This window comes from Myotis yumanensis, unplaced genomic scaffold (assembly GCF_028538775.1).
Source record: "Myotis yumanensis isolate MYYU_CA2020_CCGP unplaced genomic scaffold, mMyoYum1.0.hap1 SCAF_3, whole genome shotgun sequence".
Taxonomy (NCBI): Eukaryota; Metazoa; Chordata; class Mammalia; order Chiroptera; family Vespertilionidae; genus Myotis; species Myotis yumanensis.
The window spans coordinates 29,205,659-29,232,771 of NW_027223754.1; the positions used below are offsets into that span (position 1 = coordinate 29,205,659).

Genomic DNA, 27,113 nt, shown 5'->3' on the forward strand with positions numbered 1-27,113 from the left:
AATGCCCGGTGTCAGGGAAGCAAGAGTCACCTCAGGTCAGCAGAAGCAGCCGCCAACTTGGCAGCCAGGCTGGGGAGGGAGGTGTGTGCTAGGTAGCGGGTGCACACCAGGTAAGGCTTCATTTCCAGCGCAGAAACCTCTCTGGGGCACCAAGCGTGGGGGCACAGCCTGAGCTCCTGGGCTGACCAGGGTCTATCTCTGCAGCCAGACTCCAGGCTCTGAAGGGGAAGGCCTGGGAAGTGACCGGCAAGGTGACAGAGACAGAAAAGGACCGCACTCTATTCCACAGTGCTCCCATCCACAACACTTCCCACATGGTGACCAATGACCCGCGGCCCATGGTCACTTTGATATATATAAGTCCTATCATCTGGCTTGTTCGTTGCTCTGTCTCTAGCACCTCGTAAGGGTGTCTGGCACCCAGAAGATGCTCAATAAACACCAACAGGTGGGGTGAATCAGTTCAGGCCTGAAATGTGCCTGCTCTGTACGCTGAGGCCAGCCTGGCCTTTTGTGGGGCGGTCACTGTTCCATGCAGAGCCTGGTCCTCAGGGACAACCTGCAGCTGGTGCCTTGGGCCTGTCTCACCTGGACAATTTGTGCTGCGATGCTGTTTCTGGATAAATGCAGCTGTGGACGAGGCTGGATCTGTGGGAGTTCTCCTGTCCCCAGCACCTGGTGGGCAGGAAATGATTTAAGCACCACTCAAAAAAAGAGGGAGATGATCCATAACGGTTAGTTTATCTGCATGTCAAGTGTTAGCCTTCAGGGGTTGTTCTGATGTCGCTTGGCGCCCATGCTTCCAGCACCTCTGTGAGAGGGAGGCACGGATGACTGGGGAAACTGAGGCAGAGCCAGTGAACTGCCAGGAGCTGGTTAAACCTCTTGTGGGTCGGGGGGCTCCTGGCCTGACCATTTCCACCTCCCCTCCCTCTCTTTTTCTTCTCAGGAAGAGGATCCAGAGATCTTTCATTTCTAGGAAGATACAAACACACGCTGGGCTGAGGGCCTCTGGAAGTCTCTTGCATTTTGGTTGCAGAATTTCCCCTAAGTCCCTGTCGCCTGGACAGCTGAGCTGGGGACATCTGGATGTTTGCAAATCAGCTTTCTGGTCCAGGACGACATGATCGAGCTCTCCCAGGTGCCTCATTCCCTGTGCACTGGTGTCATCCTCATGACAAGCAGGAGCGGGGGCCCCCATTTCAGAGATGCTGAAACAAGGCACAGGAGGATAGTGGTGGCTCGGCCAAGAGTTACAGGTGGAGCCAGCCCGACTCCAGGAGGTCTGGCCTATGCCAGGTCTCTTAAAGTGCACTGCAGGTCAGATGGTCTCCGTCCCAACTACTCAGCGCTGTGGTTTTAAGCAGCCATGATGATCCCTAAAGGAATGGGTATGTCCCAATAAAACTTTATGTACAAAAGCAGATGGCTTGGACTCAGCCTTAGCTGGCTTGCTGAAAACTACACATGGCTTGACTGTTCAGCAGAGCAAGTCCTGGCACGCTCACTCACTTAAGTACTAGTGTTCCAGGCGTGGGACAGGCCAGTCGCTGTCCTCCAGTCATGCCTTGAGGGAGCGGTGCACCCGCTGGGCTCATTCCACCCACCTTTGTCAAGTTCAAGGGGGGCCCACTTGAACTTGGATGTTTGTCTTAATCTTCCCCACTTGTGACCTGTGTGGCCCTAGGTGTAGTGTGCCCATAATCACCTGAGGGACTTGATAAAAATGTAACTCAGCAGGTCCTACCCCCTTCAAATCCCACTGATCTGGGCAAAACGTGGGAATGTGCACTTTGTGGAGCGTCCCTGGTGGGTCTCAGGCAGGTGTTTGCAGGGACGGTCTTTGAGGACTGCCATTGGGCCTTGGAGGAAGAGAACATCCAGATGTATAGGATTTTTGGCAACTACAGCCTCCAAAATCCATCAGAGAGGCGGTTTAAAAAACCAGCCTCCACCTAAAAGATTCATCTCTGTGATGTTACCCACAGCTTGACGATACACACCAGGGTCTCCATGAAAGGAATATAGACAATCCATGAATGGCAGCCTTCCAGAAAGAGTGCAGAGGAGATTCAGCGGTTTGCTGCTCGTGGGGAGAACAGGCAGCAAACAGGGTGTGGAGCCTTTTATGTAGCCTGTGTTATAGGAAAAGATACATGTGCAGGACAAATCTGGAGGCTATCCACAAAACGAATGGATGATGCTTCCAATTTATTTGAAACAAAGAAGAAATACTTGTATAAGGGAGAAAAATATGAGAGTTAAAAGACAGAGAAAGTAGCACTTATCCCTGAGTGAACCACGCACCCCTCTGCCGGGTCCGCAGTGAGACAGAGCAGAGATGCGCCGGTGAGTGCAGGTCACCGCGCCCCGTCCACCACGGCCGAGCTTCCTGTTTCCCTCATCATCGGCCCTGCGTCTCTCATCTCTCTATTCATTCAGTCTGTCTCTGGGAATCTCTAAGTCTCTCTCCCCGTCTCCTTAGAATCTCTCCCCTTACTTCCTCTCTCCTCACCTCTCAGTCTCTCTCTATCTCTCCTTCTCTCTCTCTTTTCTTCTTTGTCTCTCTCGGTCTCTCTGTTTCTCTTCGCCCTCTCCACCTCCCCAACCCAATATGGGCAGAAGAATTTACAGGATTGAAGCCAGGACAACCCAAGCAACAGCAGCTTTATTTCCCAGGAGCAGGCTCCTCGGAGCCGACCCTGAGGGACTAGGGAAGCGGGGCTCGGAGGAAGACTTCTGAGCGTGTTTCTGCGCTCATGAGCCTGTGGAGCCACTCGATGTACTGGGAGACCCTGGTGTACACCCCGAAGTGGCCTTCGGCTGCACAGCCCAGACCCCAGCTGACGACGCCCGTCAGATACCACGTGCCCTGGAACTTGGTGGCGTGGGGGCCCCCGCTGTCCCCCTTGCAGGCGTCCTTGCTCCCATCTCGGTAGCCAGCACAGAACATGTTCTCCGTGAGCTCTGGGGAGCCCGCCTCCTTCTTTGACTGCTCCAGGCAGTCCTGGGTCATCAGCCGGGGCACGTCAATGGCCATGAGCTCCAGGGCATGGGCGCCCTTTTCCAGGAGCCGGCCCCAGCCGCTCACGGTGGAGAAGCGGATGAAGGCCAGCGTCCTCTCGGAGAAGGCCTTCTCAGGCAGACAGAGGGGCACCGCGTAGTCTGTGAAGGCCACAGGCCTGCTCAGGCGGAGCAGGGCGATATCGTGGTTCGTCTTGCGTCTGACGTACTTGTCGGGGACAATGACCTGAACGACTCGCCGTTCCTGCTCATCGCCGTCCTTCTCGCTCAGGTCGTGCTCACCTGTGGGGAGACCAGCACCACTGTACCCCTCCCCCTGCAGCCTGAGGGAAGGGCCCTTTGGGGCAGGAGGGGCCCTGTGTCCAACCCCAAGCTGGTCTGGGTGGCCCCCCTGGGCTCCATGCAGAACATGCATTGGGGGTGAATATGGAATCTGGGGTGCTGAAGGCACTGAGGAAGGGTGCTGGGCCAGGCAGCTGTGGGCAGGTGGTGAGGACTGCCTGATTCCCCCACTCCAGGCAGGGCCTGGCCCTCCCTGCAGGGGTCTCATTATCCCATAATTCCACCAAGCAGAGCCCCTCCCCCCCATGTTGACCTCTGGAGCCCTGGGTGGCTGCATCGCCCTCAGGGCTCTTGGCTCAAGCAAGACGGGGTGGGTACAGCATCACCCCCCCCCACCCCATGTCTTTATTTGGGGTGGAAAAAAGGCTGAGGGGGATGGTGGCCACAGTGACTCCTTGTGGGCCTCGGGGTTTGTGCAGATGCTACCCACTCCTCTTTTTGGAGAAGTTCATCTGCTTGTGCAAGTTGGAGGATTGATGCCCTGAATCTTAGAACCGGCAGCTCATCAGGAGGTAAAAACAAAGCCTACCCACTACCGCAGTCAGGTTCTCCAGGCTCCTGATTCCGTCGAAACAGTGGGCGGCGGAGACCACCCAGGTGGTATTGATCAGGGTGCCCCCGCACTGCGGCTTCCCATTCAGGATCAGTGCAACCTGCCGAGGGCACCACAGACGGTGGAAGGTCACCTATTGTCCTTGGGATCTTCTTCCTGGAGACTCACCTTTCCCTGCACCCCCCGGGATGGGCTGCATTTATTGGAGGGTTTGTCTGTATAGCAGTGTTTCTGAAACCCTGGGAGGCCCGCCAGAGCCCTTCCTGGGCAAAGCTGTTCTAGCTTCTCTCCAGCAGGCTGCTCCCCCATCCAGCTGAGGGGAGAGAGAACTCACAGACCCCGCCCTGGCATGGGGATGCTGGTGCTGGACCCCTCTGTGGGCCTCCCTGTACTGTCATCCAGGCTTGACCTGCAAGCTGACTGGCAAAGATCAGGCCAAGCGCTGGCTCCTAGAGCAGGTGAGGGCTCAAGGACGCAACAGAGTGATGCACCAGGCACAGCTGTAGGCACACAGTAGGTGCTCAATACATGTCTTCTGTCCTCTTTTTCTTCCTAAAAGCACTGAGGGTGCTGAGTGTGTCCTTGAATGAATCCTGGGTGGAGACATTTTCCCTACAAGATCCTCCCACGATGGGTGGGAAAGGAGTCAAAGTCTGGCCGGGCCTGCGGACAGTGAGGAATTGCAAGGCCAGGGAGGCCTGGCTGAGGGTGAGGCAGATCCGCCTGTGAAGGGTCCTGGTCTGGTGTTCTACAGTCACCGTGTTAGTGAGAAGTGTGGTGAAGCCGGATCAGCCGTGGAGGAAAGAGCCTGGAAATGGGTCCGTCAGTCTGAAGCTTAATGTCCCGACTTGTGGACGGCAGGACAAAGGGTGCTGGGGAGGTGCCTGTCTCCTCCAAACTATCGGGCCCCTCAGAGAAAAGCCACAATAAGATGGTCCCACAACGGATGAGAAGAGCTACCTTCGAGCTTTGAGCTCCGGGCAGGGTCCCTCCGGTTGCAGACCCCTGAGCATCTAGCCCTGCCCTGGCTGACCGCGAATCTGCTGCTGCAGCTACAAGAGACTGTCTAGGGTGGTGGTCACAAAGTGGATCTGGGTCTCCCAGGCCCAACTCTCAGCTCTGCCGTGGGCAAGGCGCTGGCTCTTACTGGGCCTCAGGCTCCTCACCTGCATGGGGTGAGGGTTGCACCTGTCTCTCGGGTGGGATTGTGGGAGTTGAGTGATATTGAGAAGCCAGGTCTTGTGGGGTTCGGCACAGGGAGCACGTGCTGGGAAGCAGTGCCTGCTGCAGTCACCCCAGCAAGCCCCCCTGGGAGCTCCCCACTGTGAATTCACAGAGACCCATACCTGCCAGCTCTGCCTCCTTCTCCGAGAGGCTTTGCCACCCAATTACGGGGAGACTGGTGAACACTTCAGTCCTATTTGGATGTGCCTAACTCAGGTTGTTCCTCCGAACACCAAAACCAGGGTTCTGCAAAGCCCAGGAGCGGAGGCCCCACCAGGGCCCCAACTGCTGTGGGAGGTGGGATGGAGCCAGGGCAGCCAAGTGGGTGCAACTTCTGAGGCTGGTCTGGAAGGTTCAGATTGCTGGGAAACGAAAGGATTGGAGCTTCCCTGAGCCCAAAGTCAACCCCCTTCACCAGAATGACTGGTGATTCTCCAATTCCCTTTACAAGGTTCTCATTCATTTACTTTTATTTCTAAAAATTCTTGGCTGTTTAACACGGGAGTCCCAGAATGAAAGGGTAAAGAGGAGCCACTGATTCGGGCTAGACCTGAGCTTGCAGGTCTAGAGTGACAGCTCTTCTCACACTTGAGTGTACACATATTCCTGGGCTCTCGTGAAATGCAGGTGCTGGCCCAGCTGGCCTTGGGCCTGAGACTCTGCATTTCCAACTGGGACCAGGCTCATAGGCAGCCTTGCAGAGAGAGGCCCTGGAGGGGCCATGGCCCACAGACCTGACCACATGTGGGCGGGTGGGGGGTAGGGGAGTGGGTAGCCTCCAGGCCTGCGGGAGGACTTTTGTTACAGATAAAAAATCATACTGTATGATCTCATGTATGTGAAATCTAAGAAAACAAAACAAATAGATAAACAAAACAGAAACAAACCCATAGATACAGAGAAAAAGCTGATGGCTGCCAAAAAAGAGGGGGCTGAGGGATGATAATTAAAAATATCCTATCTAATAATAGACAAACATGGTAATTGACTGTGCCTTCGCTACACCTCCCATTGGCTAATCAGTGCAATATGCAAATTAACCATCAACAAAGATGGTGGTTAATTTGCATACATAGGCTCCAAGCGGCGGAGGGAAGACTGAAGGAGAGCCGGAGAAGCAAAGACGGAAGACTGAAGGCAGCTCCAGCCAGAGCGAAGGCCTGGGTCCCGGGTACTGGAGGAAAACCTGTGCCAGCAGCCAGGAGAAGGGAAGGCCTATTGCACAAATCTCTTCATGCAACAGGCCTCTAGTATATAATAAAATTTTAAAAAACCACAATATCTGGTATACCAAAAAGAAAATCTCAGCTTCCAGAGGCAGACAGTAGGCGCAGTTTGGAAGGTGAGAGAGCTGGGTCAAATCCTGCCTTTGCCATTTATGAGTTGGAGGGCCTCAGTTTCCTCATCGGAAAAAGGGGAGTGAGGCTAGCAGCCCATGATGAAGCCCTGTGAGGCGTCAGCTGACAGATGCCAGGAGCACTGACATCTGAGATGAATGGAGGCTGTTGTCAACACAGGACTTGGAATGAGAGGAAGCCCACAGAAGCACTGCCATGAGCAGGGTGACTTCCAAGTGCTGGGGCCTGGGGTGTGATTCCTGAGGCTGACCTGCCCACTTTCCCTTCAGTGACCCTGGGGCCCTGAAGCCTTACCTGCCAGGGACACTCCCCTTTGGGACACACCTTGCCACCCACAATTCGGCCATGGGGTTGGCTGTTATTTCTTTTTTCCAGGACAGGTATTTTTCCACATGGATATTCAACTGTATAAAACAAAGATGAGTGCTGCTTGAATTTCCTAAAAGATGAACGATATTCTGTCTTAAGGCCACCCAGCCTCTCCAACAACTGGGCTGCTATTTTGACCTCACCCTTAGTTTTCGGTCTGGGCCATAAAAGAAAGTATTTAGAGGGCAGCTGAATTTCAGGCTGCTTTGACCATGCTGGGGAGATTGACCTCTGAAGAGACACAGGGCTTGGGGTGCCCCGGCCTTTGGAATTGCAGTCCCATTAGTGTGAGGTTGGTTTGAAGACATTTTCCATTTTCCTAAAAGTGCTTTCCTTTAAGAAGAATTTGGAATCTAGAAACGTGCTGTGTAGTCACTAGTCACAGTTGGGTGTGGCAGCGTAGATTCCTGCCAGAGCTGACTGGCGGGGGGCAGGGGGAGCTTTGTTCTGCTCCTGTGGACCCACCTGAGGTGGGCAGGGGGTCCAAAGCCCATTTAGGGAGCTGCTCCCAGGATTCTGTCCCGCCCCCTGTTGCATTGGCCTGCCCTTGGGTCAGGGGAGCCACCCCCACCCTCATTCTCCTCCCTGCCTCTGCAGTGGTCAGCAGATAGTAGATGCTCAGTGAATGGTATGCCAACCCTTCCCATCTGAAAGTGAAACAGCACACAGCCCCAGAGGGCCTGTTACCTGTGGGTGCGCAGGACACCTCGTCAGCCTGGAGTGTGTACCCCTCGTGGCACCAGCAGGAGCGCTTGGCCTCCACATGGTTGCTGCAGTACTGGTCACAGCCCCCATTGTCATTCTCACAGATCAGCAGGCTGTTCTTGTCTGAATGCAGAAGGAGACAGCCCGAGAGGGGCCTCTGCTGGTCAGGGAAAGCCAGCCCTGGTGCCACCCCGCCGTGGGCACGAAGGTGGAGCTCAGCTGCCAACTACAGAGACTGAGCCTGGCACTACCCAACGCTGCAGATTGACCCAGAAAGGTGGGGCCGGGTGTCTGAGCAGCCTAACCAGTGGGGACACAGAACCAGCATGTGGTGGTCTCCACACTACTGCCCCTCCCAGCAGCTGGTGGGCCCGGGAAAAGTAAGAGTCACCTGAGGACAGCACAAGAGCCAAACTCAGTCAGAGACCTGCCAGTACAAGGTCAGAGAAATGAGACTGCTCTACAGCCAGGCCCTGATGCCCAGGGACCACTGGTCCCAAGAGGAAGAAAAGAGGACCGTTGACCTGACTCTGAAGGACAGCACGTTGCTGTGGGAAACAGTTGTCTTTCTGTGTAAATGCAGGACTCCCACTGGGAAAGTGGGGCCTGGAAGTGAATTCCCACCAGGGCTGCTGGGCATCAAAGGCCAGGCAGACACTGAGGCTCTCTGGCCCCATATAACTGGCAGGAAGCCTCTTCCTTCACTCTGTCTGGCCTCTGTTCTGCTTAGAGCAGAAGTTGGCTGTGGCCCAGAAGAGCTCCTGCAGGATCAGAATGTTCACACCCCAAAAAGAAGCCTGGCCTTTGACCTTAGCCCCTCCAAGGTGATCTCTACACCCTGATTAAATTGGACACTTTCTTTAATCTGCCTGAAAAGAGTGTCCTTGCCCTGGGTCCCTTGACTCACATGGGATGGTCACACGTGAATGTCATTCATGTGGGGCTTTGGGCCACAGGATCTCAGCTCAGCCTCTGGAGGGGCTGGAAACAGAGGTCATCCATGTGGACCGTCAGCCATGTCTATGTGACTGAGTTCAGTAAAATCTCTGGACCCTGAGGCTTCCTGGGTTGGTGATGCCCCATATGTCTTGTCATCCATCAGCCTCAGAGAATGAAATACTGTCCATATAATTGCCTGGGAGAGGACAACTGGAAGTTTACACCTGGTCCCTTTGCGGATTTTAGTCTGCATATTTTTGCTATAATAAACATAACTGTGAATATATCAGTTTTCAGTGAGTTCTCTGGGTCCTTCCAGCACATTAGTGAACTTGAGAATGGTCTGGGAGGCCACTGAACTTTGCAATACTTAAATATATGGAAGGTGAAAAAAAAAATCTCATACCTTCGTAACAGCAAGTAGGGAAGGTCAGGTTTACCCACCTGTCTTGGTTGGCAGGATATATGGCAGCTGGGCGGAGATGTAGTGATTCTCACCTGTGCCCTTTCCAGATGGATCAGAATTTCCCAGTGCTGGGAGCTCAAAGGTTTTATGTTTCACAGAAAGGAACAGGGGGTCATCAAATTTGAGAATTGGCACCTGAGAACCCCAAATCCAAGGTTCTCCGGTTGACGGAAGCCTTCAGAGTCACCTAGACCAACTTCCCACCAGGGCTGAGGGCCAGGCCATGCCCATCAGCCTCCCCCCGGAACCCTGTCGGCAAGCTACAGGATTTCTCACTTGTCTCACAGTTCCGGCCCTCAAAGTCTTCAGGGCAGAAGCAGATGTAGGACTGGAGTTGGTCCTCACAGGAGCCTCCATTCTGGCATGGATTTGAGGCACACTGGTCCCCATCTGTGGAGTGAGTGCGTGTTAGTATGTTGAGGAGAAGAGCTTGATGGTAGGGCATAAATGGGCCATTTACCTACTCACCGTTGTAAGAAATCCAGAACTGCGTCTGAGGGAACAAAGAGGAAGCCACATGAGACATATGTTCTCCAGAAGCAAACATTTATGGAATCCATGCAAGAAGCTGATGAACTGGGGTGGGCAGGGGTGGGCTGGGGCTTCTGCCTCGGGCCCTTTGCCATGGGCTCTGGAAGCCAGGCTCTCCTCTGGAGATGAGGTGGGCTCATCTGAGGGGGAATGTTGTACCCTACCCTAGATGATTAAGGTCACCAGAGGTCACAACTTTCCTTCTCCATGTCAAAATACCCGAGTTTCAGCCCCAACTAGCCCCAGCTCTGCCATGTCCGAGTTGTGAACCTGGGACAAGACACATAATGCACTCTGAGCCTCCATTTCCTCCTCTGAAGATCCACACACAGGGGCTGACCTGGGGAGAAGGCAGGTAATGGGTGTAAAGGCATTCTAGGAACTGCCAAGGGCCCCATCAATAACATTGATATCCTGAGGAATCTTTTGACCAACTGAACTTAAACTCTCAGGGTTGCTATGAGAATAAAACAAGATGAAAACTGTTGAAACTGTTCGAAAAATGAACTGGTACAGCCATAAAGTATGACAATTTCCAACTTGCACAGAAAGGATCATGTTAGCCTCTGTCTCAAATAGCCTGGCTTTCTGTTGGGTATGAGGTGCACTGTGAGTGCGAAATGTATGCCTTTGAGTATGAGGTGAAGCATCCTGTGATTGTCAGGTGAGGTGTGTGTCCTGTGAGTGTAAGGCATGTCCTGTGAGTGAGGTGTGGTCTTATCTCATCATAACCTGACCCTCACGCCTACTGAAGTGTTTCAAAGAGATGTGATAGATTTTAAATACACTTGTTTAGAAAATGGAAACAGAAATGAAGAGCACTCTATCATATGAACCAAGGGCAGGTGAGGAAAGTAGTGGTGCCCTGGGTGTGTCCTCACACAAGTTTCTCTGAAGAGGTGCCCACGGGCAGCGCGGTAGGAGAGTCTCGCTCAGGCCACTGTCTCAGACATCTGCTCTGTCAGCAGCATCGCTGTGCAGCAGGGCCACCTCTAGGGGACTGGACAGGCAAGGGACACACAGCAGGTGTGCTGTTCAAACCATATTTTCAGATGCGACATTGAGGATGCATGGTGTCCCTGGACATAGCGGGGAGGTATGGAGCATTGCAAGAGCTCTGACTGAGGAAAGTGAGGTCATTCTTAGGAGGAAAAGTGACCCAGACACGGAGGGGCTGTGCGTGCCGGAGCTGCCTATGTGTTCCCCTGGGCATGTAGCACTCACAACCACAGACTGAAGAGAGTTGCTCTCAAGACATGAGAGCGACCTCTGCTGTCACAGAGCTTCCTGCCTGAAGACTCAGTACAGGGCCCACATAGCTATCTCGTGGTGCAGAGGGCGCCCCCTAGAGGGGAACTCACCAGCCTCTCTGTGTTCCTGAAGATCTCCCTGGCCTCCTCAAAGGAACACTGCTCCTCCCTGCACTCTCTCTCCAGGGAGCCAGGCCTCAGCTCCTCCAGGAACGAGTTGGCACGCCTTTGCCTGTGCAGGACGCTTTGGGCTTCCTCCTGGGTGATGAAGACTGAAAAATGGGAGTTCCATGAAACGTTTACAACCAGCCATGCCAAGATGGCCCAAAAACATCCACACTGGTATCGTCCCCTCAGTAACAGGAGTCAAAGGATTCCTGTGTCCAGGCCTGGCTGAATGTTAAACAGGAGCGCTTTTTCATGGCTGGCTGGTGACAAATTTTATATACAAGGATGAGGCAATATGTTCATTAAATTATAATTTAACACACTGATGCCTTCTGACCTGGTCCCCTCACGTCTAGGAATTTATCCTATACTCAGAGGCATGCACAAAAACTTAGCCACAGGAGAGCTATTGCTAGTAATCATCTGAAACAACCAGATGATGGCATCCCATGCCGCCAGGAAGGAGAATGCTTAAGAAGATGTGGTATTAAGTGAAAAAGAAGGTAATAAAACAATACCTACTGTATAATTTTTACAAGGAAAAATTTACATATGAGCAAATGTCATTTATTGAAAGAATGTACATAAATTAACCTTGGGGATTCGCAGCTATTCTGTTCCAAAATGTATACGATCCACACGTGTAACTTCTCTAATAAAAATTTGCATCTGCTGTGTCCTGGCACCTAGAGCATTTCATCAAGAGCTGCTGCATGCATGCGCTGGCAGATCCTATGGGGGAGGAAGGTCCTACGGGGCCACATGGGCCGGGTGGGGGGTGGCAGGTGAAGAGGGGCTGGGCGTCTCTTGTCTCCATTGAAAGCCCACTGGTCCTGTTTGCTGCACGCTGGACCTGTCCTTCCAGCTCCTCTGGAACTCGGGTGACATCCCAATGTGGTCAGTTCTCTCTCAGCTAACTCATCGAAACCCTTTCTCTGCTTTGCCACCACCAGCTCTCTCTCCCTTCAGGATCACACACTTGAAGGACAATCCCTCACCTTCCACTAAGAGTCCCAGAGGAGAGATGAACCGAGACCCGCTTTGGAGAGGGTTATAGCGTGTGGGAACAGGGGGAGGAGGGGAAGTGCCCGCTCCCGGGCCACCAGGCTGAGGGAGACCTCATCTCTTTAACAGCAGAGTTTCACCTGTCTGTATTCCTAGGGAATCTACCAGGTTTGGAAGAATTTGAGGGAAAATCAAAGAATGGAGACTCCTGGGATGATTCAACCTGGGCTGAATTGTCCCCATGGAGGGGAGCAACTGTGCCCCAAAAAGCTCTCAGAGACCCGGAGCCAAGTCTGACAAAGGAACACACGACTACTGCAGAGAATTTGGAAAAGACAGACTAGAACAAGGGAGATGAAAGCTACCCACCACCTGCCACTGTTTTCCTGACATAAGAAAGGACAAGGCAGCACCGACTTTCGCTGGAGCAGGACACGGTCTCCTTTGGGCACCTGTAGTCACCGGGGCAGGCGACCACTACTGGGATCCCCGGCTCGTTTCCCACTGTGAGATTTGACTGGGGATTTGAAGAGCAACATGGACCAGATTTTAGAGGACAGTGTAGGCGCCTTGTCTCCACCAGGACCACCACTCAGTACTGTGAAGTCACAACGCGGACGGCTCATAAAGTGTGCCCCCTGTCTCCCTCTCAGGCCTCTCAGCACCCTTGCAGGGCGGGAGGGTGGCCACAGTCACAGCCACGGTGGAGGAGCAGCGCAGCCCAGCATCCCCACGCCGTCGCTGGCGCTTGCCAACTGAAAACCCAGGAAGGCAGAGCAAGAGGGAAGCACCCCCCACCCCCAGATTACATGCTCTTGTCTAGCTGCACGTCTGGAGCTGTGCCGCCGGGGACTAGGACAGCGCCACGGGTTCCTAAAAACCTTTGAAAAATAATTCTGCCAAAGCCTGTGCCGTCAACAGCATTCTTTCCACCAACAGCCAGCGAGAGCCTGGGCTGTTTGCTGTTGGAAGGAGGGCAGATCACACTCGAGCCAGCAAATGCTCCTGTGAGCAGGAATGTCCCTGTAAACAGGAGTGAGGGCGAGGCTTGGGCTGCCCTCACAGGGTCCATAGCGAAACCTCCACCCACCCTCTCCAGCACCCAACATACCTGCAGCCAGAGACCCCTGCAGACCCAGCAGAAAGCAGAGGAGGGCCAGCCCACCAGGCTGGGCAGACGTGGCGAGGTCCATGGTGTCCTTCCTTGTCTGTTGACATTCTGGTGGGGGAGGTGAGCAAAGTTCTCAAATTACCCAGAGGGAGGGGGGAGGGAGACCTAGCTTCCCAAGCCCTGGGTGCCAAAGGCTGCTGGAGGGGGGATCAGGAGTAGAAGGACCGGGCCTGAGCCCAGGACGCCGGGTCCAGGAATCCAGGCCCAGGTAGCATGGCTGAGTCTTTAAAGCAGAGGTTCGTTCTTTGAAATGGAGGTGTTAGGATATGCATCTGGCACAAGCATCTCCAATGCAGTTTAGGATTTTGAAGCCCTTAGATCTATCACTGCAACTGGGAAAACAGAGTTAAACTGCAGTGAAAAGCCACAGCCCACAGTAATCACACTAGTCAAAGGAGAGCATGTGTTGAGTGTGAATGTTAATGTTTTTAAGGGAGCCACCGAGGAGACGGATGGGTTTCTTAGGGGAACTAGAGCATCCGGTGGAGAAGCCCAGGGAAAGGGGCATCTGCCCCTAGCTGGGCCCCCAACTCTGTTTTAGTTACAGATGGCACCCTTCTGTCCCCAGCATCCAGGTCTTGTCCCTCCCTTTCCGTCTGGTCCCAGGGCACAGCTAGGGCAGCTCCCTGTCCTGGCTGCCTCTGTGGAAATCATATCCTTTCTGTGAATGGGTGGAGACTGGGGACACCAGTGCTGCTTATTTCCGGCCGGTCTCAGCCCTACTCGCCAACAGGAAGAATCAGTCCTTAGAGGAGCTGTTTTATTGATCACCTATGGAATTTTTAAAAACACGTTTTTATTGATTTCCAAGAGGAAAGGAGAGGGTAAGAGAGATAGAAACATCAATGATGAGAGAGAATCATTGGCTACAAATTGGCTGCCTCCTCTCCCCCCCCCCCCCCCCCATTGGAGATGGAGTCTGCAACCCAGGCATGTGCCCTGACTGGGAATTGAACCCTGACATCCTGGTTCATGGGTTGATGCTCAACCACTGAGTCACGCCAGTCAGGCACTTCTGGAAACCTATCTAATAAAAGAGTAATATGCAAATTAACCATCACTCCAACACACAAGATGGCCACCCCCATGTGGACACAAGATGGCCACCACAAGATGGCCGGCAGGGGAGGGCAGTTGGGAGGGACCAGGCCTGAAAGGGAGGGCAGTTGGGAGGGACCAGGCCTGCAGGGGAGGGCAGTTGGGGGCAACCAGGCCAGCAGGGGAGTGCAGTTTGGCATTGATCAGGCTGGCAGGGCAGTGGTTAGGGGGTGATCAGGCTGGCAGGCAGAAGCAGTTAGGGGCAATCAGGCAGGCAGGCAGGCGAGCAGTTGGGAGCCAGCAGTCCTGGATTGTGAGGGGGATGTCCAATTGCCCGTTTAGGCCCGAGCCCACCGGCAGTTGGACATCCCTCGAGGGTTCCCAGATTGGAGAGGGTACAGGCTGGGCTGAGGGACACCCCCCAACCCCGCCCCGTGCATGAATTTCGTGCACCAGTCCTCTAGTTTTTAATAATTGTTTAGGAATTTATTTTTGGAGGAGAGAGGATGGAGGAAAAGATATTTTAGCATTAGACTGCTTCTCCTAGCCACAGCCCTTTTTGGAGACATTTCTGTTCTTGACTTTCTTTGGATTCTTCTTCTTAAAGAGATGGCTAAACCCATAAAACCATCTGAGCCTGGGATCTGGAGTAATTTTTTAAAACTGCAAGTCAATTTCTTTGTTATTAATCAGCCCAAGTATTTTATTTCTTCCTGATTAATTTTAACAATTTGCTTTCTTTAAAAAATTCCTATTTTGCTTTCAAATGTATTGGCAGAAAGTTGTTCATAATGGTTCTCTCATTTTAAAACCTTTGTTTTGAAGTTTTTCAGGTTTTTTTTTCTATCAATTGCTGTATTTTATTATTTTTCAAGGAACAAGGTTTTTATTTTATCAATTTGTTTTGATTTTTATTATTTTCTTCTCTGAATTGTACTAATTCCTCCTTTATACTTCCTTTGAGTTATATTGGTCTTACTTTTAGCTTCTTTAAATGGTAAACTCATTAATTTTATCATTAAATGCAGCTGGGCTATCAATGCCACTCTAAGCTATGCTTTAGCTACACTCCTGAGTGCTCATATGCATAATTCTGTAGTCCTGCAGATATCAGAATTTCCAATGACATTTCTTTGCTAACCTTTGAAATTGTCTTTTCATTGTTTTTAAAAATTGTGTGTGTATATCATGTGTGTTGGAAAATAATACATATCTTTATACTTTTAGGGGACAAATGGGTATTAATACCTGTGAGAGGTAACATTTTCACCCTTGACTGCTAATCTTTGCTCTCTATATTTTGAGCATAATTGTTATATGCTTAACCAAGTCCTAAATTGCATTTCATGTGTTATCAACATTGCTATCCCAGCTTCCGTTTGGTTATAATTTGTCTGTTACATCTTTTTTCTTTCTTTTATTTTCAACCTTTACATAACTTTGTTTTATGGTCTCTCTTAGCAATTGTTACATCCAATTTGATACTCTTCCCATAGGTCAGTTTAGCATCATCATATATGTTGCGACTGAGAAATATTTGGACTTATTTCTTCCATCATCTTTTGTGTTCCAGTTCATCATGATTTTCCCTTTCTGTACTCTACTCTTTTTCTACTGGATCAACGACCCTTCTTTCTCCTCTACCTTTCTGGTTTAAAAGTTATCAAATGTATTCTTGTTCTGGGATGGTAATTTTTAAAAAAATATATTTTATTGATTTTTTGCAGAGAGGAAGGGAGAGAGATAGAGAGTTAGAAACATCGATGGGAGAGAAACATCGATCAGTTGCCTCCTGCACATCTCCTACTGGGGATGTGCCCACAACCCAGGTACACGCCCTTGACCGGAATCGAACCCGGGACCCCTCAGTCCGCAGGCCGACGCTCTATCCACTGAGCCAAACCGGTTTCAGCTGGGATGGTAATTTTACATTTCTTTTGTTACCTTTATATTGTTGACATACATAATGAACTTATTGTTATTCCATCTTCACCACTTTTCTGACAACGTAAAGTGTTTGGAACATGCTCACTGCCTGCCCCATTTCTGCTCGAACACGTGCTTGCCAACCTGTGAGTAGATGCGCAAAACAGAGCACTGCTGTGCTGGGCACGCAGACCTGAGGGATTCTGCGCCTTTACAGATGAAGGCAGACAGCAAGAGTTGCTGATATTTATTCAAACTCCATCCATATAATAAAGAACTCGGATTTTCAAATTTCATTTACATCAGCAGAAAAAAACACACAAAACAGTGACTAAGACATGAGGTTTTAAAGTGCCTTTATGAGGAAGCGATCACAAAAAATGGTGGGCAATCCCGGGCTGAGATGGCAGGAACCGTGTCTGAACAATCAATATATTAATTAAATTATGAGACACATCATTTTTTTTTTCAAATAATTTATACACCAGAAGAAAAGCTGCCTGGTCTTGCACATTTACTGGTTTGTTACCACACTCCAAGGCCTGGCTGGCGATGAGGCCTTGCCCATGGTGGTGGGAGGAAGCCTGTCGGCCTCGCTACGGCAGGGCCCGGGCTCAGGGAGGGCTGTAAAGTGACAATTTCCAGCAGCATGGAGGCTATAAATACATCCCTTACATTGGATACATATGTACACGCATCAACATATATACACACATATAAAAATATCTGCCCCAGCCGATACAGAGAGTGTTTCCAAAGAACAGAAGGTGTTTCTGAGACACACAGAAAAGGTAAAACAGAAGAGTTTTCTTTCCAGTTCTGCTTTGATTGGAATAAAATAAACTCTGCACCTTTAAATTTCTATACTCCGGGTGATTTTATACAGAACACGCAGGGCGACTTTACTCCGTGTGCAGGTGGAGGAGGTTGGAAAGAGGCAGAGGCGAGTCGAGCTCAGGTTTGCACTAAGCTACATATGACATCATTGGTTCAGATGATACCCTGCAGAAAATGCATCTTTATGTATTTTTTAAAAAAGAATTTAAAAATCCTAATTCAGTGAAGCTTGTTAAAAAAAAAAATCAAGAGTCCCCACTTTTTTTTTTTGTAGAAAAGAAGGTTAGTATTTTAACTTATAGTTTAAATGTCCTTTCGAAAATTAACTACACAGGTAAAGACATTTCCTTGGTTTCTAACTGCTTTCGTGTGTAGAAATGCTGCCTGATTTTATCAAGGGACATATTTTCATTCACCTGCTACCAGGTGGGCTTCAGAGGCTGCCGTCAATTTCCACGAGAGAGTCCCCCCAAACCATTCTGCGGCATGTACAACGTGCTGCCATGTAAACCCCAGTAACAAAAAAATAGTTTCATATCAAATGTGGTATCAAATTGTCATTTCATGTAAACACAGTGATTCTTGGTAAAGATCAGAGGCCAAAGTACCATGAAAAATGGCCATGGGATTCGTCCCTGCTTTAAAAAAAATGTGTAAAAGACAAAAGAGTCCCCCCCACCCCCTCTCTCTTCAAGCTGTTGGGTCAGTGAATTAGTGACGGCTTTTGGAAGCAGCCCCATAGTATGCACATCCCCGCGAAAGCACCGGACCAGAAATGTCAGAAACCGAAGCAGAGCGGTGGGGACCGGCTCCTCCCTGGCTGCCTGGCGGAGGCCGGAAGGGGTGGCCCCTTCTCGGAGCCCTTCTTCACAGGTGGTCTGTTGGCCTGCGGCACCCCCAGACTTTCCGATTTTCCCAGGAAGCTTGGTGTTCTGGTCTTCCCCTGGGAGCCGGGGCCTGTGCCCTGGGAGGGGATCCTGGCGTGGAGGCTGGAGGGCAGACTCTTCCTGAGCCTTTGCTCTGCATGTCCCCACGTCCTGCACCACGAGGTTCCGTGGGCAGCGGCAGCTCCTCGACCGGGTCTTGTCAGGGTCCTCCTTGTCCAGGGCGTCTTAGAGCACCATCCCCTCACCAAACTAGGCAAGCCCAAGCAAAGGAAAACTTAGGGGTTCGCAGGCTGGCCTCCTGCACCGGGGGGGCCCGGCGGGTGCTACCCCTGCAGGTCAGAGAGGGGGGCGCCGCAGCTCTCGCTGCAGCTGGAGGAGTTGCTCAGCAGAGCGGACCCTGCGCTGGACTCTGCGGGAAAACCAGGCGAGAAGGGCTTCGGCTTCGTCCTTGCACACTCCGGCCCCTCTTCCTTGGTACACAGGCTCAAGGTGGTGACACCCGGTGGGCTCAGGGCACAGCCAGAGTGGAACGGGGGGTCTTACCTGGGCTGCTCAAGCACTGCGCCGAGCTGGACTTGCCGAGGAGCATGGACAGGCTGCTGGCCGGCACCCAGCCCTCCTTGCTGGAGGTCAGGTTCCTGACATACCTGCGAGGGGCGTAGGCCGGTCAGTGGCTCCAGCCTGTGCCCCGAATGGCACGAGGGGGAGCGCACTGTGGGCATCTTACCAAAGGCCCTCCTCGCCCTCCTGGACCACCTCCACCACGTCTCCGCTCCTCACGGCCAGCGTGTTGGGGCTTCCCTTCTCGTCGTCCACCACCACGGTGTATTTCCCTGGAACCTGCGGAGGGAGGCACGCAAAACCCTCTGCTTCTGCTCCAGGTGCTGAACCCTAGCCACAGAGGCTATCCAGCAACAGGGAGCCCTGGCACTAAACATGCCTCTCCCAGTGGCCATGGGAGCTGCCGACCGCCACACTTCTGGGGCGCCCAGGGACCAGCAGCACCAGGCTGACCACCCTGGGGGAGTGAGGAGGGGGGAGATTACCAGCTTCCTGGGGCCCACTCCGCCTTCTTCCTCCGCATCTGAGGAATTAATCGGCTCCTCAGCACTCGACCAGCCGTCATTGTCCTCAGGGGCCTCCAATGGGTGAGATGTCTTGCTCCAACCTGAGAGAGGAACAGGCTGCAGTGAGGATCGCCCACAATGACAAGCCTGTCTGAGGATGATCTACAGAAATCCCTGCAACCTCCGAAATGTGCCGCCCGTGTGGAGCGTGCCCCCTTCCCAGACGGCAGGGCACGCTGCCGACTTCCCTAATGCCTGCCATGCTTGCTTGCTCAACTGTGCAAACGGTCCAGGGAGGCGGGGTCCAGAGCACCTGCTTCACAGCCAGGCCAATCAGGGGAGAGAATGAGCTCTTACCCAGCAGGCCCTGTGGCTTCCCAGAGGAGGCGGAGCACTCCTCACTTGGCCTCCTGCCTGCTGGGCCCAGTCCCAGGGCCCACTCCCACACACATCTAGAAGACCACTAGCTAGACCGCTGCCACCCATCTGGGTTGGAGCAAACACATGGAAGGGAAGGTGTTTCCAACGAACCTCTGTACCACTCAATACCCAGGTGGGCCGGGAGAGCTCCCCACACAAACGGCGGAGGTTCCTGACAGCGCCCTGTTTCAGACACACTCCTAGCCCCCGACGTGTGAGGGAAGAGGGTTGTGATCCTCATGGGACTGACGCTATCAGGTGTCTGAGCTCTGCAGGCCATGGAGGCAAAGCCAGGATCCCAACCCAGGCCTTCAGGCTGCAGAGCCAGCCCGCACGAGCTCCACCACCTCCACGGGCCAGAAAACGAGGAGTTTTATAAATGATGTATGTTCCTTCTTTAGCATCTCTACTGCTGTGGATCCCCAAAGAGAAGCAACTGTATGTCCCATGTGGGGAGAGAATGCAAGTAAGTTGTGGGGAGGCAGGAGGTGATAAATTCTCGATTCTGAATAAATGGGGTAAGTGGCAGCAGTGAGGCACCAAGCGGAAGCCACACCCTCTGGTGTTGGATCACAGCCACTGCACGGCATTAAATAGCGTTTCGACAGGAAGCAAGCGGACCCAGGAAATAAGCAGACTGCTAGTCAGAGCTGGGCTTAAGCACACCCAGTTCCACGTTACCTGTACGGTGGCTTTTCCCTAAGAAAGAGAGGGCGCTGGGTGTGACCAAACCACAGCCAGACAAATGCAAAATGCATGCTCCCCTTTATGAAGTCAGGGCTGCGACGAGGCAAGCTGGCTAATGGACCGGTTCCCAAACTGAGAACGTTTAAGCTTGGCAATGAAAACCTTGTGTTATAGAGGCAACAGAAAACCGTCTTTGCTTTCCTAGCAAAGGGATCTGCGACCCATAGTTCCCCATTGGCCACAGAACAGTGAATCCCAGGAAGAGAGCATGTATCTGGGGTGTCCTCAGAGCCAAAGAAACCAGCAGATGCCAGCAGCCCTGCGCTCCTCCGAAAGCCCCCTCCGAAAGCAGGCCAGGAGAGCCTCTGAGCTCTGCCCCCCTGAGGCTGGGTGCTGGGGCGAAGGGAGGTGTGCTGAGCACGGCCCTGCTCATATCACTACCAGGCTTGTGTCTGTGCAGGAGTTGGGGCTGGTGAGTTTCTGGCTACAGACCACGCGACCTGCCTGCTGGGGGCATGTCTGGAGTTGTCACACAGTGTGGGAAGCTAAGGAGAGCACTGGGCAGGGCACACTGAGAGGGTCACAGGCCGGGTGGCCTGGCTGCAAACATCTTCCCCCCTCCTGTCCACCCCGAAAGATATGGTGGGGTTTCTGGCAAAACAGGAGCAGAAGTCCGAGGACAGTGAGGACAGGGAGATGAAGACTGTCCTATGGGCAGAGGAGGCAGTGCCGCCTGGCCAGCCGACCTCAGGCCAACCTCCGCTTTAGAGCGCAGCCTGGTTGTGTTTGTCTTATGAACAACTCAGGCCCCTGGTGCCTGCAGATAAGAGAAGGTTTTCTAGGCACAGAGCAGCATCCAGGCCTGTGGTCACTCCCCTCTCTGCCCGGGAGCCTCTGGGGGAACCTCTTGAACAGGCTCCACTCAGTAGCGTCCCTGCCTTCAAACAAGGTGACAGGGGAGTTGCCAGAAAGTATGAGACCCCACTTATGCCCGAGGCCCCAAGTGTGACACAAGAAAACGTTATCAGTTGTCAGTGTAACAACCACAAATCTGGACGGCATCCCTCTCTGATCTACGCAGGATGTTGGGGGTTTTGCAGGTGGGCATTTGGGCCACGGTGCCCATGAGTTTGGTCACGCCTATTCCTGTCAAACAGTCCTAGGTGTTGACAGTGAGGGAAACAATGGCCCGGGGAAGCGTTTCAGGAAGTGAGCGCTTAAGCATTTGCAAGGGGGCCAGCGGGGAGCGCCCGAGTTCATGGGGTTCATCGTCACCTGCTGTGGACTGAAGTGGTCAATGGCGAGGAAGAGGAGGGGAGCACTGGCTGCTGAGCCCCAGGTGCCGTGCTCAGGACTCCCACACATCTACTGTGACCCTGCACGGTGGCCTCGCCTTCATTTTACAGATGAGGAGACGAGCTTGCCGAGGTGACAACACTTGGCTAAAAAGCAGTAAAAGCAGCACTTGAGCTGCACTGGGCTGTGCTCAAGCCCACACTCACTCCTGCCCCACGCTCACGCCAGCCGTCTACACAACCCGAGATCACAGCGGGGAAGCCTCTGGTGTCTCCAGGTCTTAAGCAGAAAATGTGTAAGGGAGGAAAACAGCCCCTCCCAGGAGACTGTCAATGGGAAAGGACTCTCTTCCCGAGCTCCTGGGGCAAGCTGGGTGCACCCACCCCCCAAGGCAGTGGGAGAGGGGCCTGGCCCCTGGGCTGTCATGTCGGGGGCAGCAGGAGGGCCGCAGCCTGGGTCCTCAGGGTGCAGAGTGTGGTTGGAGGCCAGTGTGGGCCTTGAGTGGCCTCCAGGTGGTCTCCGGCAGTAAGTGTGGGTATTCTAGCTCCGCCTACTCCCCTCGGGAACCTTCATAATTGTTTGCAAAACTCAGGTAGATTCACAAAGTGAAATCCTCTTTGAAAACCTGAAACCCTCAACCTGGGCCAGGGGACTCTGGGTTTCCCTGGGTGGCAGGGGTGGGGGGCTTTACCCTTGGAATATGAGGGGTGAAAAGGGAGAAGGCCTAATTTCCACCACAGAGCTTGACCCCCTCTGTCTGTATGATTGGCCACCTCCCCGTGAAATGAGAGGTCTAATGGGATCCCATAGCTTCTGTGTTCTGTGTTTCCACCACGAAGCATTGGGATAAACTGGTAAAGTGGGGGGTGGCTGGTGCTACAGGGGCCTGTGGACAGGGGTGCTTTGCAGCCTATAAAGCCACTGAGTAATGAAGCCCAACCCAACCCAAACGCGCCTGCGAGATGTCAGTAGTCTATCGGTTCTGGGCAGGCCTAGTGTGAGGAGTTCAACCCAGAAGCATGACATCATCACAGCATCACTGGACAGAGCATCATGCTTTTGGACAAAACAAAGAGTTTGCTTCTGGCTCGTAGAGACCTATCTCATTTTGCATTCCAGATGACGTGCAATGGCAAGACAGACAGCGTCCCTAACCGGACAGGAAAATGGATGGCAGGCTATGTCCAGAAGGTTGAGCCACTCTACCTCGTAACCCAAAAGGCGTTGGATCGCTCTTAACTTCATGTCGCTTAGCTTTTTTGTCAGGACTGGTAGGAGAAGCTGCAGAAGGAGGAAGAGGCAAAAATATAACAGAGAGAAGAGAGAGAGTGAGGAATTGCATGCAGAGCACCGAGGAGGTCATGAGAGACACTGAATCCATGCTGGGATGAGACACGAACAACGAATGTCCTAATTTTCACTGATTCAAAAAGTAGCTTCCTGGGTACAAAACCACGCGGGCTGAGGGACCCCACGGTTGCAGGGAGAGCCCGAGGGAAAATGAGAGATGAGATGGTGAGCAGTTGACTCTAGCCATCGCTATCATCCTTTTAGGGGGCCATGTCTAGGTTTATGTTCTGAGTTCTAGGTACATTTTCTGGGCTATGATTATACTTTCTATTCTGGCAAAGTGCCAGGATTTGTCTTTTTTTTTTTTTTTTTAAGTTTTGGTGAGGCAGAGGAGGGGAGCACTGGCCTTTGGTGCTCCCTTAAAAGTATTTTATAAATTGGGGGGGAAAAAAACCTCTAATTTTTTAGACCAGCGTCTGGACCAATGAAAAGAAACTGAGACAACACTGGCTTTTAGTGTCCACTGGGGAGTCCTGTAAGGGCCCACTGGAACTTTGGGGCTTGCTTCATGAGCCATCTTGGTGTATCCCCCTTCCACAGAGTTCACCGTCAAGGAGCCCTCAGAGGTGGTCAAGCTTTTAGAGGTCTCCTTCAAGGGACCCTCGACCTGCCCTGGGCGCTAGCAAAGGCCCCCTGAAGGCAGCCGACAGCAGCACTTGGGCATTCTGGCATAGACAGTCACTGCAGCCAGAAAGGTGAATGCCACAGGGACCGACAGGAAGAAGCAAGAAAGGGAAGGGTGCTGTGGGAGGGGTTGGCCAGAAAAGCAAATGACAAGTCGTTGGTGAGCAAGCCTCCTTGGAAAAGTTCACGTCCACCTTTTCAAAGAAAAGGCCCCCCAGAGGGCACTGGGCTGCAGGGGCCAGACACACCAGTATCCGCGGAAAAGGCACTCGCGGGAAAATGCTCCCGAGTGGCTGGGCTTGGGATGAGGCAGGCAGATGTCCTTCCCGAGAGCGTCCTCACGAATGGTCACCACACAGATGGATGAGAGGCATGCCACCTTGGCAAGGGACATGCCAGGAAGCGGTTTTCAGAGGGTGCCTTTTACCTTTCTGACCTTTGAGGTTAGCAAAGCCCTGCAGAGTAAAGCGCTTCTTGGAAAGCGCAGAGCTTTCTGAGGTAGAGCTAGTGACTGTGTCATCTACAAAGGAAGAGAGAGGGAGAGTGCAGAGTGTGTCCACCACCCAGGGGGCCCTGGGGAGGGCACGTGTCGGGTCAGGCCGGGCTCACCTCTGGGACTGGGTTTGCCGGACTGGGGCGCGCACTGACCATGAGGAAGAGGGGCTCCTCTGGGAGGTTCCAGTGCTCTGTGCGGGGTGGGCGGGGACCCCTGAGCTCCTTACAAATGCTTCTCGGGCCCACAGGTGGCCGTGCCTCCCTGACACGCCCACTAGTGGATACCTGTGTTGCAGCTCCCGGTACGCCCAGGCTGGGGCGCCGCAGACACCCACCTTTGCCCTTTTCGGGGGGCTTTGGCAATGTCGTTGAGCTCACATATCCTTCCAGGCTGAGGGGGTCAGTTTTTCTTTCTTCCAACTTTTTGACGTTTCTTGCATTCCCTTTCGAAGGACTAAGGGTGTCAGAGACATTGGAAAAGAAATAGTCAGTTGCCTGGTTAGTTTTTCAAAACTCTCCCTGGGGATTGGAGGTGTCCAGACATCCCTGAATTCCTATCCAGACTTTAAAGCACGTGTCCTACCACTGCAGAGGGGCCACGCGTTTCTAGGTTAAGCCCAAATGGAACGCAAAGGGGAAAAAACCACCTTCCTAGCCATTGAGCAGAAGGCTGTTTTGTCTTTTTTGGGGGGGAGGAGGTGTCTTTTTCTTTTAAAACCATTGTTCTGTGGATTATTCACTTAGACCATCTCCTGTCCCACACATGCTTAGAGGTGGCTTATATAAAAAACAGGAACAATATGTTAAAAAATAAGAGAATGAATAAAATGTCAAAGGAAACATAAGGGCTTGCAGAAAGGGTGGGACAAAGCCAGCGTGAAGGCTGGTGTCCGAAATGTGCCCACGTCGGCGAGTGGTGGCTCTGAGCCTCCAGCCCTGGACAGGTCCCTGTCTGAGGGGCCACTGTCTGGAAAATGCTGGCGATTAACTGCGACCGGGAATAGCCATATCATGGAATAGCTGACAGCCCTGCGAAATAACCATGGACAGAGAGTGATGAGAGGGCTGTCAGGGCCCGGCCTTGACTGGGAGCGGGGCCAGAGACACACAGCTTTGCAGCTGACCCCCTGGGACTAGCCCACCAGCCTGTGACTCCAGGGGGCACTGGGCAAACGCAAAGGAACCCCATAACCAAGAGGGTCAGGTGACGAGGGCCAAGGCAAATCTGTGGCCTGTGCACATGCCCACTTGTGACTCTTCCCATGCGACGGTGTCTCACGTGCACGTGCCCCTCACCTCGTGTTGGACGATGCTGGCAGAGGCAGGCTCTGGGACTGCTCCAGCGCCCTGTGCTGGCTGGCCTCTGCGGGGAGAGAACAAACAAACCGCCCACGCATGGCTGGGGAACTTGACCCTGGCACCTTTACCTCTAAACACTATGAGATCTCAGGTACTGAGATTGCTTGGAACCTCTGTAAAGCTGGGAGAAAAGAATGGCGGAGGCATTCTTACCTCGACAAGCCTGCAGCTGGCTGGTCAGCACCTTGCGGATCTCATTCACCCACGCTGCTTTAATCTCAGGAGTCGGTGCCTGTGTCCCCCAAAGAAATGCCAGGAGGTAAGGACTGCCGCTCCCCAAACACACACACTTGGGTCTTTTACTCTCGAAACTTCTGAGGACGCTCTTAGATAATGAGAGCCTTGTACGCGAGGAAGGAGAAGGGAGGGAACGGTGGCACGGCCCCTTGCTTCGGGACTTCACCCCAGTCCAGGGCATGAGCCGACAAGGCCCGGGGCAGGGCCACACCAGCCGGGGGACGGAAAGCCAGCCAATACGTTTGCACAACCACTGAAGGCTGACTCAGTGGGGAAACCCTGCAGCCGAAAGTCTGGGAAATGGCTCTGACTCCGTTCCAGGTGACAAGGGAAGCCGGAGTCTGAAATCTCACAAGTATATTCTGAACTTCGGGGGAGGGAAACTACGAGAAGCATGAACCGTGGCAGGGCTCTATCCTGCCTCAGCATGGTGGGGGGCCTGCGGGCAGTGCCAGGTGGGCAGCTGTGGAAAGCCAGAGCGGTGACCCACACCCTAGCCTTAGCTCTCTGGGGCCCTTGGGTCTGGCTGCACTGGTGTGGGTGTGTGCGTTGTAGACAACTAAGCCCAGTGTGATACAGGGTTGCCATGTGGCCCTGGGCCCAAGCCATCAAGTGCCGGGTGGGTAGGGTCAGAATTTTGAAGGCAAGTAGGAGGGCACATCCCGTGCTGGCTGACCCCTTCATGGGGCACCTGGGTTCTGGTGTGGGCTCACCAATGCATGTACAGCCTCACCCACCTCCTGCCCTCCCCAGCGAGGTGGGGACAGGTAAGGACTCGGAACACACTTCCCATCCCTGGTTCTGCGTGTAAGTGCGGCAAGGCTGGCTGTGCTCCCTGCACATCCAGGCACACATGCACCAGGGCTACGGCAGCCTCAGCTCCTTTTTCTGGAAGGACACCTCTGACACCCTAACCTGCAGTGTGCCCCTGTACTGTGCCTGGGCTCAGCTCAGGTTAAAGACGGCCCAGGCAGCGCCCCCAGGTGAATAGTGGTGCTCCTGGCCTCTAGGAACTAAAACATCATGGAAGAGTCTAGACACCAGCTCTCCCTGGAAGCCTTTCATTGGCAATCCTACTGAGACTGGAGGAGTCCCGAATGCCGGGCCAGAGAGAGAAAGACGGGGTCCTACCTGTATGATGTAAACTTCCTCCCTGGCGTTGTACCAGATCTCAAACTTCTTCACATCCCCTTTCACGTTCTCTGTGATGCCAACAGCTGTCATCTGAGAGCACAAAACAGGGAGACAGCTGTTAGTTTTGAGATGGGGGCTACGGATGCCAGAGATCCCGCACGCCCACGTCCAGAGATAAGAGACACGTGCCAGAAGGTGGACGTCATGACCGAGGCTCGGTTACGACCTGGAACGGGCCCCTGATCCTTCTCTTGAGGGCCAGTGCCAGGAAGGCTGCGGCCGCTGGAAACAGGCCTTACTCACGTTTAAGGATTGCTTGTAGCTGTAGGACGGGGCCTTCTCGTACCCTTCCCCGTTCTCCTCCCGCTTCTTGCAGAAGAGCACGGCCTTCTCGTGCAGGAACAGGTGTCGCTGCATGGGCTTGAACCTGGCCAGGTCCTTCACCTTGGCGTGGCCCTTCTTGTGGTCCGTCCAGACACTGAAGGAGCCCTGCATCAGCAGCTTCCCCAGGTCGCTCAGGTTCCCCTACAACGCGGAGCAACATGAGGAGCATTTACAACCCAGAACGAACATGGGGGAGTGGAGGGAGGGCTTTAAATGCCTGTTGCTGAGTGCAAGAAGCCCGTCTAGGGAGGCTGCATTCCAACTGTG

The 27,113-nt window shown here is 53.1% G+C and overlaps 2 protein-coding genes across 9 annotated transcripts in view; both read right to left on the reverse strand.

The window, feature by feature from the left end:
* Positions 1-2,194: 2,194 nt before the first annotated feature.
* On the reverse strand, positions 2,195-13,142 carry F7 (coagulation factor VII). The gene is made up of 8 exons (XM_070407419.1): positions 13,046-13,142; positions 10,873-11,033; positions 9,449-9,473; positions 9,257-9,370; positions 7,558-7,698; positions 6,796-6,905; positions 3,896-4,019; positions 2,195-3,306 (listed from the first exon to the last, which is right to left on the reverse strand). Exons 1-8 carry the CDS (start codon positions 13,125-13,127, stop codon positions 2,711-2,713), a joined length of 1,353 nt encoding a protein of 450 aa, XP_070263520.1. The 5' UTR covers positions 13,128-13,142; the 3' UTR covers positions 2,195-2,710.
* A 3,159-nt stretch (positions 13,143-16,301) lies between these two features.
* The window catches only part of MCF2L (MCF.2 cell line derived transforming sequence like), a 187,848-nt gene continuing 177,036 nt past the window's right edge, over positions 16,302-27,113 (reverse strand). For 4 of the 8 annotated variants that reach the window (XM_070408567.1, XM_070408566.1, XM_070408568.1 and 1 more), the window contains 11 exons: positions 26,766-26,987; positions 26,460-26,552; positions 25,245-25,323; positions 25,029-25,095; positions 24,068-24,186; positions 23,665-23,757; positions 22,470-22,544; positions 18,840-18,961; positions 18,521-18,633; positions 18,337-18,440; positions 16,302-18,202 (listed from right to left, as the gene is read on the reverse strand). In XM_070408567.1, the coding sequence (XP_070264668.1) occupies positions 18,117-18,202; positions 18,337-18,440; positions 18,521-18,633; positions 18,840-18,961; positions 22,470-22,544; positions 23,665-23,757; positions 24,068-24,186; positions 25,029-25,095; positions 25,245-25,323; positions 26,460-26,552; positions 26,766-26,987 (1,173 nt within the window). In that variant the 3' untranslated portion in view covers positions 16,302-18,116. Of the gene's footprint in view, positions 18,441-18,520; positions 18,634-18,839; positions 18,962-22,469; positions 22,545-23,664; positions 23,758-24,067; positions 24,187-25,028; positions 25,096-25,244; positions 25,324-26,459; positions 26,553-26,765; positions 26,988-27,113 lie in introns of all 8 variants that reach the window. The other 4 variants (XM_070408570.1, XM_070408571.1, XM_070408569.1 and 1 more) reach the window with 3 other exon arrangements.